This window comes from Rhincodon typus, chromosome 38 (assembly GCF_021869965.1).
Source record: "Rhincodon typus isolate 14 chromosome 38, sRhiTyp1.1, whole genome shotgun sequence".
NCBI classification, from domain to species: domain Eukaryota; kingdom Metazoa; phylum Chordata; class Chondrichthyes; order Orectolobiformes; family Rhincodontidae; genus Rhincodon; species Rhincodon typus.
The window spans coordinates 576,507-595,431 of NC_063369.1; the positions used below are offsets into that span (position 1 = coordinate 576,507).

General features: G+C 40.2%; 2 protein-coding genes across 11 annotated transcripts in view; one reads left to right on the forward strand and one right to left on the reverse strand.

The window, feature by feature from the left end:
• Positions 1-11,296, forward strand: part of qtrt1 (queuine tRNA-ribosyltransferase 1) — a 57,888-nt gene extending 46,592 nt beyond the window's left edge. For 3 of the 5 annotated variants that reach the window (XR_007265754.1, XR_007265757.1, XR_007265753.1), the window contains one exon: positions 11,017-11,296. The gene's annotated coding sequence lies outside the window, so the exon portion shown is untranslated. Of the gene's footprint in view, positions 1-4,191; positions 9,873-11,016 lie in introns of those variants that run through there. The other 2 variants (XR_007265755.1, XR_007265756.1) reach the window with 1 other exon arrangement.
• ilf3b (interleukin enhancer binding factor 3b) overlaps positions 1-18,925 on the reverse strand; it is a 54,681-nt gene that overhangs the window by 23,626 nt on the left and 12,130 nt on the right. For all 6 annotated transcript variants that reach the window (XR_007265752.1, XM_020517156.2, XM_020517155.2 and 3 more), the window contains exons 2-12: positions 15,267-15,420; positions 14,883-15,109; positions 12,647-12,673; positions 11,562-11,745; positions 11,117-11,264; positions 5,806-5,897; positions 5,259-5,354; positions 2,279-2,390; positions 1,588-1,685; positions 1,389-1,500; positions 459-566 (exon numbers count right to left, since the gene is read on the reverse strand). Coding sequence is in view for 5 of the 6 variants with exons in the window: in XM_020517156.2 (XP_020372745.1) it covers positions 459-566; positions 1,389-1,500; positions 1,588-1,685; positions 2,279-2,390; positions 5,259-5,354; positions 5,806-5,897; positions 11,117-11,264; positions 11,562-11,745; positions 12,647-12,673; positions 14,883-15,109; positions 15,267-15,269 (1,207 nt within the window). In the remaining variant the exon portion in view is untranslated. The remainder of the gene's footprint in view (positions 1-458; positions 567-1,388; positions 1,501-1,587; positions 1,686-2,278; positions 2,391-5,258; positions 5,355-5,805; positions 5,898-11,116; positions 11,265-11,561; positions 11,746-12,646; positions 12,674-14,882; positions 15,110-15,266; positions 15,421-18,925) is intronic.

The following is an 18,925-nucleotide window of genomic DNA, read 5'->3' on the forward strand; positions in this document are numbered from 1 at the left end:
AAGTAAAGAACTATGCTTGTTTTTTGGAGTTCTCTGTAATGGTTAAAAGGCGTCTAAATGTACAGCAGCTATAACAGTGTGTATGCAGTACCTTAAAATTGTTCTTTCCTAATGACAAACAGAATGATTTTTTCTATGGAACATTAAAAATTACTTTCCGCTAAAATTTCTTCATTTGACACTCAGCAGGAGTTTAAGTACAACGAGTCTATCCTCTTTCACGCATAACAAGTTATAAATGATAGTATTTCAGTATATTTTATGTACAAGATGCCTCGTCCCATGGTGAAACTTTTTTTAAAATTCATTTATGAGATGTGGGTGTCGCTGGCTGGCTAGCATTTATTGCCCCTCCCTAGTTGCCCTTTAAACTTGAAAGGTCCGTGCAATACAATTAAAGCAATACATTGATTTGTCTATCCATGATGTCTACAGGAAGCTAGTCATCATCAACTTGCCTTTTTTCTGAGTTTTCTTTTTCTTCTTATTTGGAGACTTGTCTTCACCAGAGTCTTCATCTATTGGCCGCTTTACCGGTGTGCTAAATGCACTCGGAGGAATTTGAACTGAAAAATTCAATAAGACGCAAAAGTACATCAACAAGTAATAAAAGATAACAAGAGGACTAAATGTGTTCTCATTACAGATTGCTTAAAGGTTAAATTCCCTTTGTATCACAGGGGAAAACATAAGTAACCAGAGCCACAGAGATCCCTTGAACTAGTTCCGAGGGTGGAGACGGGCATTTCCCAGACTCCTCCCTTGCTTCCCCCTCGGCCCCCGCAGAACTGGCTAACACTGCTATTCCCACAAGATCATTGTCCTGGTAGGGCAGATAGTATACATATTGCTACGTGCAATTATGTGCGATGTGTTCTAGATGACAGAAAAAAGTATATATCAATCATTGTTCATATTGCAAAACTGCAACCTGTAATTCAGAGTCAGTTGAATAGTATGTGATTGCAAGATAGAACAGTACAGCACAGTACAGGCCTTTAGGCCCACGATGTTGTGCCGAACTTTTACCCTAATCCTAAGGTCTATCTAACCTCCACCCCTACCTTATACTATCATCCATATGCCTATCTAGTAGCCGCTTAAATGCCCCTGATGTCTGAATAGGTTAACTAAAAATATCTATAACCAGGATCCAATCAATGACTTAAGATCGCTATGAGGCTGCCACTAATTTCAACACACTTATCTTGAATGTTGAATAGAAAAAGGAAATATTAAAATAACTGAGATCACCTACTATTTTATGATTAACTAGTTACCACCACGAATCTTACATTTGAGCCATAAGTCAAGTCTTATAAGTGTAACACAAACATCAAAATTATTTGCAACTGACACGCAAGGATTGCATTCTTTGTACTTTCTACCTGTGTAATCGACTGGATTTTCATTCTTAGGTTTTTTAGGGAGTTTGGAAGGCAATGGATCCATACCCAATACTTTATGCAATTGTCCAAAAGCAGCCAGACGCAGTGCATGCTAAAAAACAAAGAAGAGGATTTAAAACAATTCATGTAATGCAATTCAGAAGTACAGAATCAAGCCAGTTAAAATGATATGTTTTACCTGACTGCTTTGGGTTATGTCCTCTCTTTGTTGTCTGGTAAGACTGCCAATGGCATCTGTTGCTTCTTTTTCACAAGGATCATAGATGCCAGGTCCATCTATAGCAAAAGCAAGATAATGTCAGAAAGATGAAAAGAGATTACAAAGACAACACATCTCTTCCCACAATTTGAAACACAATACAGAAGAATTGTGGCAGTTGGCAAATGTCACAACAAAGGACTGTGGCAACTTCTGGCAAAGCAAAATAGATATACAAATGCAATCTAGATAAATGTGCCCCAACAGAAACACAAAGTGAAAAATACTTCCCAGGGTGCAAGACTTATTTCTTTAAATCACATGAATCAGAGACAGGATGCAGAATACAAGAAAACTGTCTTCTGTTCCAGTGACCTTCAAATTGATACCACTGTCTTGTGCCTCCTTTATATTAAAGAGGTGACCACCTAGCTGTCAAATACGCCTTGCCACCTCAAATTAGCCAACTTACCTTGGACTTTGTGGATTTGTCACGTGAATGCTACTAGAAGGGATTGGACCCTAAGCAGCTGTACGTAGTGGGTGACATGCAATTGTAGCAAAGGGCCAGAGAGACAGAAATTAAACTAAAAGTAGAAGCGATTAGATTTTTAAAAATTGCAATTATGTTAATTTTCTGGCAAAAGCATCAAGTACATGAAGCACATACCTAACATTAGAATTCCAGAAGCCAGACATTCTAAGACTCTTCGCATTGCCTCTCCTGCACCCAGGGGTCTGTTGGCAGTTCCAATTGCTTTTTCACATATCAACTCTAAAGGCTAAAGATAAAACTGAAGATTAAATGTGGGCCCTTGTTTATGGGCCACTTCAGTTCCCATTACGTTAATTGTGTACACTCAATTAGAATTCTTCATAAACTGAAGCACAACAACGCCTCATACCCCAATAGGTCTGGAAGCTAACATAAAGTGGGTGAAGGTGACAACAGATGTGGTACATTTGTGAGACTGCATCTCAAATACTATGTGCAGTTTTGACCTCCTTATTTAAGCAAGAATGTAAATACATTGAGGCAGTTCAGAAGTAGTTTAATAGATTGATACCTGGAATGAGTGAGCTTTTTATAAGAATAGGCTAATCAGGCTAAAAACACTTAGTTTGTAGGTGTCGTCATGGGTGACTTGGCTGAGATGTAAAAGATCCTGAACAGTCTTGACAAGGTGAATGTGGAAAACATATTTCCTTTTGTATGGGAGCCCAGAATTTGGGGACAGAATTTTAAAACTAGGGTCACTTTTAGTTAAGAGATGAAGAAAGTATCTTTTTATTTGTGTTTTTAAGAACTGCAAACTACAATAACAAAGAACACTTTTTAAAAGAAGAGATTAATCAGGATAGCTACATCATTTTACAGCAAGGAATTCAATCGCTATTGTGACTGTTGTTTTTTGTGGCTGTGGGTTCCTGCAATGTGCAAACAATTAGGCACTCAGGAGTTAAATACATGTGAAGCTGATTGGCTCTCAGCTAACTCAACAGGCTGGAACTGGAAACAATTTACATAGACACAGACAGAGAGATAGAAAGACCCAGGAATATGCAATTGTTTACCCCAGCAGAAGCTGCCTGTTCTCTGCAGTGGAAACCACATTTTAAACAAAGAAAATCAGTTACCTTTCCTGCAGCATTTGACACAAGCTGTGACTTTTGAATTGAACAATCAGTCTGTCTGTACCACTTACTAACCAGTGGAAGCTTCCAGAGAAAGATAACTGAACACCAAGAGCCTGGCTAGCCAAAGTAAGGTCATTTCAAAAGCGGAATCCAGAAGCCAAGTCACTTAACTGATTTTTCAGTTTTTCTACCTCTGCCAATAATTTTTTTCCTTTTGTGAGAGGGAAGTTCATAAGCGGATTAATTTTAGTCAATAGTGTTACATGCCAATGGCTTATGTCTGTTTAAATAATAATTCTTGGTTAGTACAGAAACCTAATCCATGCCTTTTCTCAACTTTGGTGTGAAAATCAGGTAAAACTGGGGCACTGCGCAATCTGAAGAAAAAGTTAACATTTGGTACAACTCTGGAAATAATGGGGCTCGATTTATGGTCTGGTGCACCACTAGGTTGTAAAAGTGAGAATAGATTTCACAAGTTTCAAAATCTCCCCTCCCCCTACCGCATCCCAAAACCAGTCCAGCTCGTCCCTGCCTCCCTAACCTGTTCTTCCTCCCACCTCAAACCGCACCTCCATCTCCTACCGACCAACCTCATCCCGCCCCCTTGACCTGTCCGTCCTCCCTGGACTGACCTATCCCCTTCCTAACTCCCCACCTACACTCACCTTTACTGGCCCCATCCCCGCCTCTTCAACCTGTTTGTTTCCTCTCCACCTATCCTTTCCTCTATCCATCTTCTATCCGCCTCCCACTCTCTCCCTATTTATTTCAGAACCCCCTTCCCCTCCCCCTTTTCTGATGAAGGGTCTAGGCCCGAAACGTCAGCCTCTCTGCTCCTATGATGCTGCTTGGCCTGCTGTGTTCATCCAGCCCTGCACCTTGTTGTCTCGGATTCTCCAGCATCTGCAGTTCCTACTGTCTCTGATTTATTTTCTCTAACAGGATTGTGTGACTGTAGAATTCTCTGCCACAGAAGGAGATGGAGACAAGACCATTAAATATCTTGAAGGCCAAAGGAGATTGATTCTTGATTAGCAAAGGCATCAGAAGTTATCGGGGTAGGTGGGAATGTGGAATTTGGAACACAAGCAGATCAATCTTTGATGAAGCAGCAGAAAACGGTTGGGCCTAAGACACTACTCTGAAGAACTCCTGTAATAACATCCTGGAGCTAAGACGATAGTCCTCCAACAACCGATTAGGCCATTTTTCTTTTCTCTCAGAAGATGTGGAGGCATTTCTTGCTCTTCCTGCAAAGCTGGCGGAAGCACAGTCCTCAACATTTTTAAGTGGATAGATTCTTGTTAAGCATACAAAAGAAAGATAGATTAATCGGGGTAGGCAGGAATTCAGATTTGAGATTTAATCAGATCAGGCATCATCTTACTGAATGGCAGAGCAAGCATGAGTGTCTGAATAGCCTACTCCTGCTCCTAATTTGTATGAGTCCTTCCCTCGCATGTGATGTCCTCATCCACTGAATGAAATAAAAGCAAAGACAAAATACACTGCAGAAACTCAGCAAGACACTTCTGACAGTACTTTCTGGACTAGTGAACTTTACCACCTAGAACCACAAGACCCATGCGAGCCCTACAACCTCCAAATTGCAATCCAAGTGAGGTTGAATTCATGCATCTTAATAGCATCATAGATGGATGTATATTATATGTTATGCAGGGATTTAAAAATTAGGAATACTTGAAATAAGAATGGAAAAACTAATCTCAGTTTCTTTCTCAGGCCTAAGTGAAGCCTGCATCGGTCAAAGAGCCAGTGCTCAACATCACTAAACTCAACAGAAATTAGGGACGGTGGTCTGACCAGCAAACTGCACAACCCATGAATGAATTAAGAAAGAAACATTAACATCAAAAACACCAAATTACAATTACAGAGTTCAGCTGAAGAAAAGTGCTGATGCACAGAAGCCAGCAACTAGAAAGCCTCACACTACAGGTTCAATAATGAGGATAATAAACTAAAAACAAAGAAACAAGTTCACATACCCATCCTTTAAGTGGTGCCCAGGTGGGAACTCTTGAACATAAATCCCGTAGAACACGGATGACAATGACACATGACTTCAGCCCATTTGCCCTGGCCTATAAAACCATTGAGCAGAAAGTTAGTATCTCAATTAGTGACCTGAAAGTAAAATCAGCAAAAAAGGGCAAAGTTTCAAATCTGCAGTGCTACTTTGTCAAGGGTAAGAAAGTCTTTACATTTATAACAAAAGCTACATATCAATCTAGTATTTTCAAAGTGAGCAAAATTACTCTTAACACAAAGCAGCAACAATGCAATAATACACAAAATAAATTAACATTAAATCCCTGAAGCCCCCCTCCCCAACATGAAGAACTGCCAGCTTACTAAGATTACACTCATTTACTTAAGTGCTTATTAGCAGCTGCGCAGAGACAGAAGCTAAGTGTTGCACACAAATTTACAATTCCAATATCAATTCAACACGCAATTTAAAAACTGAACAGAATCAATAATTTTAATAAAAACATTCTACTTTAGACAATAATGTAAGAACAAGATCCAAACCTGGAACCATTTGGCGTGTCGCAGGGACGCCAAGGCGGTTAGGCATTTCTGCCTGTCCAATACATCCGCAGGCTCACTCATCGTTACTGTTTCTATTGATGGAGTGGAATAAGAAGACAGGCAGTTTGACCAAGGGGTTTCTGTCATGCGGCGGGGAGCGGCAGCATCCTATTGGGCAAACAGGGCTCCTCACCAAAGTCAAGTTGTAGTGAGCACTCTCAAATCTCTAATGAATCTACTTTGTCTTGTAACTAAACAGAGAGAACACTAGTCTATACCTGAACACCAAATGAATAGACAGAGCCTGAAGGAGTGTACGCTAGTGTTTGCACTATTGCGTATGTGATATGTATCAGTTTTATTTGCTAAACTATATGAGCTGTGGCATAAATGCATTGCACTGGTGGTCATGTGGAGAACAGTGTTGTATTGGTTATAAAGAAAGATATTACCTCACATTGCAATGTGTTTAATTAACTAGGCTAGGAATCAAGAGAAAGGAAACTATCAAGTAGGCTTAGGGCTCTGTCCGGGGGAAACCCCCTCTGCCCACGAGGGTCGACTGCCCAGGCCCCCATGACAGAGAGCGTCCAGTTGGTCAAAGGTCCAGCGTCCCTAAAAGAATTGACAAACTAGAAGGCTTGGTAGACGTGATCAAATAGTAAATCCACAGGCAATATCAAAAAGATCAAAAACACCATTAATAATTTTATATACAGTGGGAAACTGTTAAACAGACTGAGTCTGCACAAAGCAGTTGTGCATGCTTAAGCTGTTGCTTGTTCAGATTAAGACCAATACCTCAGGTTTAACTAGTATGTGCACAGGCTTTCAGTATCAAATGAGATATAGCTCCATTACTAAACTGCTCAGTCTCCCACTGCATATTCAAAACTTGGTGGCGTCTGCACTGCAGCAAAACTGAATGGTCTGGCGGCCCCATTACTGACCAGAATTTCAAACTAATTAGTTGAGACATCTATGGCAAACTGATGAGCCCAAAAGCCATCAATAAATTGACAACATATTACCCAGGCAAATAGGAATACGGTGCTAATAGTTCTGGAGATTTACCAAACAGAAAATTGTTGAAAACTGGCCAGACCGACTAAAGCCTCAGACCAGCTTGGTAACTATAGTGAACTGAGCCTCAAAAATCAGGCAACTTGTGGATAATGCTCAAAATATGCCCTGAGTTAAGCTGTCTGTCAAGAAGCAGCTGATTTCAATACATAATATAGAAGGGAAATGAGTCAGTAGCATATAGCATATTTAAATCGTTGGCTTATGCAACCCTTGGCAATTCTCTAGAATTTGTAAGTAGAACAACCCATTGCTGAAGTGGAATTTAAGCTATGAAACAGGTTTATTAGATGGTAAAGATAATTGTAGCAAAGGAAAATATAATAGTCTGCAAATAAACTTTCCGAATGAGAGCTTCTAACTAAGCTTTCCTGTGGATATATAGATATTACAGCAAGACCAATATCTTGACACAAGCTTTGTGTGTGGAATCCTGAGCTACAATCTTTAATTGAATTGCACGATAGCAGGATTACAAGAATGCGTAAACTGTGAAGTATGCAGTTTGGATTATAAACCACGTGCCTGTAAAACTGAAAGTTCAGTTACCAGAGACATTAAAAGCTTTGCCTGCATGTGAAACAAATTTATGCTCTGTGATGGCCTCCTGAACGCATTGCAAAGAAGTTTCAACCTTTTCCATGCACAAAGTATGACTGTTTCAAAATCTCAGGTTAAAATAAGGGCTTGATCGCAAAGTAAGAGTTTATTTATAAATAGCACTTTTAAAAGTACTCATTCAAGGAGAGGCCTGTCAGGGGTTTTGGAGGAGTAAGCAATTGACCTCTCATGCCAAATTGGTCAAAGTTCAGTGCTTTAGGCCATTCCTCACAAGGAACTGCTGTTTAGTTTGCCAAAACCCTTTCACTTTGGATGAGAGCATCAAATCTGTTGAATCCAAGTCAAGAAGCTGAACGCCCAGATTTTAAGTGACCCAGCTCCTGGAATACTCTGGTAACGCAATAACTACATACTAAGCAGTAGTGTTTCCTCCAGTTTGCAAAAGGACTGGAAGAATAGAAAAAAAATGACTGGTCATATCTCAGACATAATAAAAATAGAAGTTAGCTATGATTCACAGCGCAGTGAATCTCCATTATTTGAAAAAGGATCCAAGGTCTAATGATAATTATCAGCCAAGAGCCTGTGAGCATTTTCAGCCTTCAACCTCATTTACTTTTCATTAAGTGCTGAATCTTGGCCTTCGTGTCCATTTCTGTCACCTAGAAAAGTCTCACATAGTGATCCAAGTTTCTGAATATATCTAAGCAGCAGTCTCATGGATGAAAAATGCTCACACTGTGAAGGGAAAATGGGATACCTCAACCGAGCGTGGTCACTGATTTGAAACTCCACACAGTGTAAAGATCACTTGACGTGTCACAAAACCAATAGCTCAAAATGGATAAAAATGTATTTAAATCAGACCATGAAGAGCCAAACTTTATCTAAAAATCTGCCAGCTATGCACCAGGTGGTCTTTTTCCAAAGGAAGCTAAGTAACATTTGAAAAAGGCCTTGAAAATGGTCATTTTTGCTGCAATGCAAACTTACTTGCATATAAACCAGTGGCTTTGAACAACTTGAACACATGCATGGTCAAGGACAATTCTCAACTTAGCTTTAATGCTTCTAGGGTATTTGTTTAGAAGCCTGGAGTCATTTTATTACAGCTAGATTTAAAGTAGCACGAACATTTACCGTGTATTGGACCACCAAAAGGCTACAATTGCAAAGATAACATGTCAAGCAGTTCCAGGATATAAAGCTGCAGTATACTACAGACCATGGCTGCCATATAGAGCTATATGAAGATATACCAGTAACAGAATACCATTTTAATGGGATAAATGTAAAGATGATCTCTAATGACAATAGCCTAATGTCTATGAATCTTAATACAAGATAGGATATTTTCAGGATGTAAAACAGAAGGATTGGTATCCTCTCCAATCAATGTGGCAGAACTAGGCCATTCACCCCAAAAGATTTATCAATGAATAGTGAGGCATTGCTATTCATTCAAGACTATTCTACTGCAACATCTTTTGCAATGCAATTTCATGGAGCTAAAAGAAAAACTCACCAACAGTAATTCCTCATTTAGCTCACCTTTTAAAGTGTTCCTGCGCAATGGGAAATGAAAGTATGCTAACTGATAATAAAAAGAAACCCAGTACAATAACATAATAAGTTGAGTTGTGTTGCTGATCTGGCTGCTTTTTGTGCTAACATAACAATCACTCCAAAGTGAAGAGTAGGAAATGGTAGATAGTCCGTGTCTCTCCCTCAACACCAACTGCAACACCAATTCAGAGGTGGTGACAAAGAAACACCAAGTCTTAAGTCCCATTGTCTTTACCAGATCATTCACAATTGAGCCCCAGAAAGGCTGTAAGCCTGGCACGTACCTAGTAAACGTCCCAAACAGAAGGACAGGAACAGAAAGATTCAGTCCCACCGGCAGAGTTCTGGAAACAGACTCTGTCTTGTCAGGAGAACCCAGAAATAATAACAGCAGGCCTTTGAGGCTTACCAACTGCACTAAACGAAGTACTAGATCATGGCTGGTAGGGTAATTTGAAAGTCTTCATCAATATGAAAGGCAGTCTAAAATGAAACCCATTTAATGGAGTGTATTAAATGGGGGATCACTGTATGATCCAGCTCCATACTTAGCTCTGCACCAAAAGAATTAAAATCCCCTCCACCCTAAATGTCTACTGGAAATATGTTCATTATATCAAACTTTATACTCCGTAACAAATCTCAAGATACTCATGTATTTATTGGTTTTAAATCCTGCCTCCGTGAATCAAACTACGTTCCAAAGTTCTTCTAAAAGGACAGTATTTCATGTAGAGGTGCCAGTGCACAACTAACCTTCACCCAAAAATAAACTGACAATACTAGTGCTGTCAAATTCAATATTTCTCTTTTAAAAATAAATCACACTGGGTAAAATAAATTAAGCATCTCTTTTGTGTTGAATTCTCAAATGGGATGAGATTATAATAAGATCGAGGCTGAAAGTGGAATGTTACCTTTGAAGATGCTGTAATCCAAGTTCAAAAGTGGCATTTTCAATATCGTTCACATTTATTGGTCGAGTGAGGTCTTTAACTTGGCCTTCAACTGGAATGGAGGATACACCGAGGTGCATATAAATAATTTTCCATGTACTTGCACTATTAGCAGACAATAGAATTACATGAAGGACTTGTACATTTCTCTTATGTTCCTATACTTTTTGTTTGTTCTGACCAAACCTTGGTTCAAAAATCTGGCTCCTTTTGTTTGGTGTTGGGCTGCTAGTTTACAATGCACAATGCACAGAGACCCCAACGACAATGAGTTCAATTCCCACACCAGCTGGAGGTTACCATGAAGCATCCTCCTTCTCACTGTGCCCTTGGCTGAGGTGTGGTGACCCTCAAATTAAACCAATCATCTCTCTCAAATGAAAGGGCTGTTCATGGCCTTGTATGATAATGGTGATGTTACCTTTACTTTTATCTAACAGATAGCATAAGGGAAATGCACACATGTAATTCTATTGATTACTAAGAGCACAGGAATATGGAATATTATTATGTAGATGTTCATCAGCATACCCTCAACTCCAGTTGAAGGGCAAGTTAGAGATCTCACTTGACTAATAAAGGTGAGCAAATTGAAAATGTCACTTCAGAAACTGGATTGATTACAGCACCTGTAAGGTAATGTTCCAGTTTCAGCCTCTATGATCATATTGTAGTCTCAGTCCATTTGACAATTCAACACAAAAGAGACACTTAATGAATCAAATTTGCCTGCTCTGCCTCTTATTTTAGAGAAAAACTACTCCAGACAAAAATAAATTTGACAGCATTGGTATTGTCAATTTATTCTTGAGTGAAGGTTAGATGTGTATTTGTGTATGTGCATGAAGGAACCTGGAATTTGTCCAATCAGGACCAGTAAAAAAAAATCATTCCTTCTCGGTTTGAAACCAGATTCAACCAATTTTTCCACTTAAGGAAAAAGGAGACTTTTGTTGTCTACATTGCATTCGGAATTAAGCTCCAGAGAAGGGTACTACATTGAATTAGATCATAATCATTCCTGTCTTATTATAATATATTGCAGCTTTAACCTCAAAAGACATGACCCAAGAACAAGCTATATTGACGGCCCAATAAACATGATAAGCTGCGGGTTGGAGTTTGCCACCTACAACCCATCCTACCTCCAGCAGCCTGTTTCTCAAGTTCTTCTCGTACCACAGGTGAAGTCAGCTTGATCTTCAGGGTCAATGGCTCCTCTTTGTCATTCTTTATAATAATGGCTGCATCTTTAATTGAAGGATTTATTTCATACTTTTCCTCGGTAATCGTCTAAATAAATAAAATTTTAAAAATTAAGCACACTAATTCTCACTCTCTATTTCTTCTCTTCACAATCTCAAACTTTTAAAGGCTGGTTGCAGGTTAGTCTAACATTGCCTCATTTTCAGATAATTGATCACACAATCAAAGTTCACGGATTGTTTCAATCTCTTCAGCTAGAAACACCACCCACATCCCAATTTTCTTTCACACTTCAGAATGTGTAGTCAAGTTTATTTTGACCTGTACAGAAAACAAGATGCCTAAATTCAAAACTTCACGTGAATAAAAAAAGTTATTTCTTACCGCAAATTGTACAGCCAAATTGTCTTTGACCTTTGTCAACAGTGACTTAGTAGGCTTGTCCCTGCACAACAGTACAAGTTCCAGGTCAAGATCTCCCTTCAGAAGGAGGCCTTTGGCCACCAACCCGACTCGCATCACTCCACGCAAGGTCCGGCTGGCATTCTGTTCTGTAGACTTCTGTTCCCTATTATGGGAAGGGGATAAAGCAGGCCATCACTGAACCAATATTTAAATATATATCATTTTCTCACTGAAGATATTCTGACAAGGGTCCAATAGTAAAAGCTCAGCAGCCAACATCAAGAGAAAAGAAAGGAAAATACTTTGCACTGTTACCTTCACCCAAGAAAAGGTATTATGATTCTGACATTTACATTTAGGTTTCCGTGGCTGGGAATCACACCATGTTTGTAAACAGATACCCGGGAAGTGACACAATGATTTTGAGGGATGTTCAAATTGGAACATCCAAACTTCTATTGATAAGGAAGTAGACTCCGATTACTTTCAAAATAATCTAGATCACTGTCAAACCACTTAAAATGGTAGCCAACCTAATAGTTTAAGTAGTACACAAGTACTCAGTCGTGACAAGATCCAAAAATTAAGAATTTTATGCATTTATAATAGCATTTCTGATTAACAGGGACCGACACCAGCAATTATTCCCACGTTTTAACATAAGTCTTTTATGTCCAGAAGAGGAGCATACAGGACTGCTTTTTCAGGTCTCAGTTGCTTAGGGATAAGCAGAGGCAATTTGAGGTGAAACAAAGCTCTTAAGAAGTTTCAACACTAGAATACACATTGATCAAAATACTGCATTCAAAGTTGTTTATAATACATTTGATCCATGTTTTGTTTCTGTGAAAAAACTCTGTACATAAAATAATTGGCCAGCCTTTTCCTTTAAAAGGCAATAGAAAACAGTGGAACAAATGATGGTGTATTTCAAAATTTACAATTGTAATAGTGGCTGTAACATGATTACAGATTTAAGTGAAAAGCAAGCTAATATTTGTCATAAAGATGCTTTTGTTTTTGTAAACAATCTATCTGTACAAAGAGTTTAAAAAATGGCATACATGGTAAAGTTGTCATGGTCTTCCGTTCTGTGAAAGAAAAAGAAAAATGTCATGTCACTATAGAAATGTATGCAACTGGTGGTACTGCGTAAGCGACACAGCACTGGAGCAATTTCAACTTATTACTATATCTAAGGGATATCTTTTCAGCAATCCAAAACAGCACTGGGATCAAGAATAAAAGGATAAACCATAATCACCCCCAGTTTAAAAACATGTTTGACTTATTATCTCAAATAACCTAGATTTTTCTTCTCTCTCTGAAAAAAATTCAGAAAGCTTATTTGCAATACATTTACATCAACCTGCAGGTATTTTAACATTTTTTAGAAATAGCATTTCATCTGAGCAGCACAAAGTTACTCAAAGATGTAATCTGACAGCCTGAGATTCAAATTTGTGGCCAAATTAAATCTATTGTTATTGATCTGAATATGATGCACTTAGAATCATACAATCCCAGAGTGTGGAAAGAGGCCATTCCAAACATTGAGTCTGCACCGACCTTCCAAACAGCATCCCACCGTGACCCAGCCTCCCACCCTATCCCATATTTTTACCATGACTAACCAACCTAACAAGTACATTTGCAGACATTACAGGGCAATTTAGCAAGGCCAACCACCTAACCTACACACCTTTGGACTGTGGGAGCAAAGTACAGCACCTATCGAAATCCCACATAGATAAGAGGTGAACGTATAAACTCCATACAGATAGTCACCTGAGATGGGAATCAAACCTGGGTCCCCAGCACTGTTAGGCAGCAGTGCTAACCACTGAGCCACCATGCTGCCCAAAAGAATGTGACAACTTTAAAAAGATCAGTTTGAGTGAATTGTTTAGCCCTATTCATATTAATTATACTCTGGTGTCTGCTTCCTGTTCCAAAGTTTTGGGGTTAGTTCTTAATTATTTACTTGGGTGTGAGTACAAGCAAAAGCCAGCTTGGTAATGCTAATAATAAATAGTTAGCATCTCATGTAGTCAAGTGGGGCCAATCATGGACCAAACAGCTTTTGTGGAGGCAGTGAGCAGGATTGTGGTGCTAAATGAGTACTTTAGATACCAACCTACCAGATCAAAAGCAAGTTTATAATGTTGCAGTTTTGGGGGGCTCTTGTGGTACAGCAGTACTGTCCCTACCTCTGAACCAGGAGGTCTAAGTTCAAACCTCACCCATTCCACGGGTGTGTAATAGTATTTCTTAATAGGTTGGTTATAAAATAACTACAATGTTGCATTTAAAAAAAAAAGTGATATTGGATTGAATAAAAATACAACTGGCAATGGTCCTTGACACAATCTTTGAAACCTTCCATAGTAACAGAGGCTGGTGCTATGCAGACTGAAGGATTGTAAATATAACACCCAGTTGCAAACAAATAGAAGTCAGGACAGCTCGACCAAAAAGCTGTCAAGGCCTTTCTATATTCTATAATTTGAATAGTTGTACAAAGGTATAAAATCAAGAAATAATTAGGCTGGTTAAGAAAGGAATTGTAATGACCAAGGGTATTTATACACTTCTTAGAACACCTTATTCCGGAACCGAGGGAACCAAGTAATTTGTGGTCTGGTAATACGCAATGCAACAAGATTAATAAATGGTTTCATAGAAAGGATCCGCTCACAAAAGAGTGATCTAATAATGGCGAATTTCACATTCAGCTGGGGGTGAAACAATTCAGAGAAGGCTCATTAAGTTGATTCCTGCGACAACCAAGTTGTCTTATGAGGAAAGATTGGACAGAATGGTTTATACCTTTCAGAATTTATAAGAACAAGAGGTGAGCTTACTGAAACATTGGATTGAGCCATGGAGGAAAATCTAGAAATAGGAGGTACAGTTTAAAAATAAAGGGGTCTCCTGTTTAAGTAGGAGATGCATAAAAATTATTCTGTGACGATAGTTTTTGGAAATTCTCCTCCGGACAGTAGTAGAGGCCAGGCCATAGGAATATATTCAAGATTGAGAGTTAGATAGGTTTTTGATCAATAAAGGGAGTCAAGCAGGAAAAGCCAAAACCCACAGTCAGATCAGTCATGACCTTATTAAATGGTAGAGCAGGCTCAATGGGGCAACTGGCCTACTTCCGTTTCCATTTCTTATAAATTTAGAGTAAACACTGTTCATCCTCCAACTTACTCATCTATTTCATAGAATAACCAGAATATTTGACAAAGCAAGTTACTCATTTCCCGCTCATTTTACTACAACATTAATCCCACTTACCCCTCCTTGTTCTCTCCTTCAGTTGTTGGTGGTTCAGCAACTTCAGTAACCTCTACTTTAACACTAGCCTTCTCTTGCTCATCCAACCAGTCTGAAACTGCTTTCAATGCCCTCTCTGTATGTGACACCATATTCTGTACTGCTTCCAGCTCTTCTTGAGTTGGGTAGATGGCAGCATGTTTTGCCATCACATGGCGGTCATCATTCACAAATATACGCATGGGACGCTGGAGGGAACACAACAGAAACTGGTTACAAAACATTACACTTATTCCAGACAAATGATAAACAAGCAATTATAAAACATCAACAGCTGGTCAGAGCTATTCAAGTTTCTGGTTTCTAACTCTTGTTTGAAACTCCCCTTTCCTTCCTGATACTTACCATTTTGGCTTCAGCGTCCACCTGCTCTAGCCTGGGGGTTTCTTTGGCTTATGAGTTTTCTTTGGTGCTTTGTCAAGTTTTTCCAGTGCTTGCAGACAACAAGCTTTCAGACCTTCCTCATGCACAGTTGTACCACAGGTGCAGCTCCTTGGATCTATATTTGAAAGAGATTAATAAGAACCCATGTTTCTTTTTAATCAGTACCTTACAAAAGGGTTTAATCTACAGCAGGTGTCCATATTCAAACTGGACTCCAGTGTAAATTTTAAAGATTATCACACTGAAAAGCAGACATGGTTAAACTTAATGCAAATTATGCAGACTTCTCTTTTGAGTTGGATGAATCGAACCACTACTATTTTACAGGCAACTTGCTCAGTCTGTGCAATCATCAAAAGGATTGCGTAAAATGACACCACTTTCATTAATAAGTAAAAATGGGTCCAATCCAAAGCTGATCCTCAGCTCAAATATATTCTCTGGTGACATTACACTGATGCTTTGTGTATACCAACTACTCATAAAAGAGCCGACAGTACTCATGAATGACAATACAAATCTCAGCATCATCAAAAATGAGAAACAAAGCACATGACCCCACATCAGCTGCAGAAATCAGTTTGTGCAATCAAAATTATGTTGTCAAAAACATGTCTACTCAAATCTCCAGACACACTCCATCAGTTACAAGAGCTTGGACTGCTGGCTGATTGAATAAAATGTACCAATACCTTTTACGACGCAGATCACTGACATTCACTCCCCAACTTGGAGCAAATCGACTGTAGGTTCTGAGAAAATCTCAGTGTAATAGTTTATCAGCAAAGAAGGTCACAAACGTTACCCAACTAACTCATTACTGCATATTGCAACTGATCCTCCTCATTGAGGTTTTATTAGAGTGATGTATATAGCAGTTCCATCAAATAAAGGGGACTCGAATGGACAGGTGAACAACCAAATCAATAACAGACTGTGGGCTCAGTGATACTATCAGTTTTAGCAATAATTTGTTAAACCTATAACAAACAGCAGGAGCAATTATGATCCTACACGTAAAGCATGATTCAATTTTCACCCAATGAGACGCATACATCATTTCAGAAGTCCATATATCTTGAATAATAACATTGGCAAAGCCCAACATTAATAATTTGCTCTTTTCCCTGGGCAGCCTTGTGGGAAACTGCAAAGTTAACTGCACGTTACCTCATTTCTTTTAAGGAAACAGTTGATCAATTTTAAAAACCAAAAGAGCTGCGGATGCTGTAAATCAGGAACAAAAACAAAGTTGCTGGAAAAGCTTAGCAGGTCTGGCAGCATTTGTGAAGAAAAAATCAGAATTAACATTTCCGGTGACCCTTCCTTAGAACTGATGGTAGCTGGGAAAACCTCAGTTTATATGCAGAAAAAACGGGGAGGGGGATGGGGATGGGATAGGGAGTAAATGATAGAATAGAGCCTAAAGAGAGAAAAGAGCGGTTGGACAGACAAAGAATTGATAACAATCAGGCTGGGAGGGTGAATAGGGTGTAGAGCTGGATGAACACAGCAGGCCAAGCAGCATCAGAGGAACAGGAAGGCTGATGTTTCGGGCCTCTTCATTTCTGAAGGAGGGTCTAGGTCCAAAACATCAGCCTTCCTGCTCCTCTGATGCTACTTGGCCTGCTGTGTTCATCCAGCTCTACACCTTGTTATCTCAGATTCTCCAGCATCTGCAGTTCCTACTATCTCTGGGAGGGTGAATAGTTGTTAATGGGGACTATTAGTGACTAATAACAAGTAGCGTGCAATGGCAGGCTATGTGGCAACAAGGCTTGCTGCATGGGGTAGGGGGCTGGGACATGGGAGAGTTTAGGCCCTAAAATTATTGAACTTGATATCTGAGTCTGGAGGGCTGGAGGGTCCCCAAGCGGAAAATGAGTTGTTGTTCTTCCACCTTGGGTTGAGTTTCGCTGGAACACTGCAGCAAGCCAAAGACAGACATATTGGCCAGGGAACAGGGTGGTGCGTTAAAGTGGCAGGCAACGAGTAGTTCAGGGTCTTTTTTGCGAGCAGAATGTAGATGTTCTGCGAAGCGGTCGCCAAGTCTATGCAGCAAGTGTGGACCTGGGTGTCCCAGAGGGAACAGTCCCTGCAGAAGGCGGACAAGGGAGGGGAGGGGAATATGTGTCTGGTGGTGGCATCTTGCTGGGCGTGGCAGAATTGGCACCTGATGATCTTCTGGATGTGGATGCTGGTGGGGTGATAGATAAGGACAAGTGGAACCCTATCGCTGTTGCCCGAGTGAAGAGAAGGGGTGAGGACAGAAGTGTGGGAGATGGGTCGGACCTGGTTGAGGGTCCTGTTGATAACGGAGCTGAAAAATCTTCGGTTGAGGAAGAAGGTGGACATTTTGGAGGCTCCCTTGTCGAAGCTGGCCTCATGTGAACACACGATGGAGATGGAGGAACTGAGAGGCCAACTCCATGGGTCAACAGGGCCCTCAACCAGGTCCAACCCACTTCCTTCACCCCCACAGCACATTCCCTTGTAACCAGCAAAGGTGTAACACCTGCCCGTTTACCTCGTCCCTCCCCAGTATCCAAGGGCCCAAACATACCTTCCAGGTGAAGCAACACTTCACCTGCACTTCCCAGAATCTAGTTTACTGCATTCGCTGCTCACAATGTGGTCTCCTCCAAATTGGGGAAACGAACATCTACATTCTGTTTGCAAAAAAGACCCTGAACTGTCCGTTGCCTGCCACTTTAACACACCACCCTGTTTCCTAGCCAGTATGTCTGTCTCTGGCTTGCTGCAGTGTTCTAGCGAAGCTCAATGCAAGGTGGATGAACACCGCATTTTCCGCTTGGGGACCCTCCAGCTCTCCAAACTCAATATCGAGTTCATTAATTTTATGGCCTAAACTCTCCCATGTCCCAGCCCCCTACCCCACACACCAAGCCTTGTTACTACATAGCCTGCCATTACACACTACCTGTTATTAATCACTAATAGTCCCCATTAACAACTATTCACCCTCCCAGCCTGACTGTTATCAACTCTTTGTCTGTCCAATTGCTCTTCTCTCTCTTTAGGCTCTATCCTTTCGTTTACTCCCTACCCCATCTCCCGCCCTTTTTTCTTGCATATAAACTGATGTTTTCCCAGCCACCATCAGTTCTCTTTTCTTTATTCGTTTACAGGATGAGGGTGTCGTTGGCTAGGCCAGCATTTATTGCCCATCCCTAACTGCCCAGAGGGCAGTTAAGAGTCCTCCACATTGCTGTGGGTCTGGAGTCACATGTAGGCCAGACCAGGTAAGAATGGCAGTTTCCTTCCCTAAAGGTCATTAGTGAACCAGATAGGTTTTTCCAACAATTGACATTGGATTCATGGTCATCATCAGATTCTTAATTCCAGATATTTTATTGAATTCAAATTCCACCATCTGCCGTGGTGGGATTCGAACCCGGGTCCCCAGAACATTATCTGGGTGTCTGGATTAACAATGCAGCGATAATACCCCTTCTGAGGAAGGGTCACCGGACCCGAAACGTTAACTCTGTTTTTTCCACCACAGATGCTGCCAGACCTGCTGAGCTTCTTCAGCAACTTTGTTTTTGATCGAGTTTACATCATGTTTGGCAGAGAAGACACTAAAATAAATGTTTGCA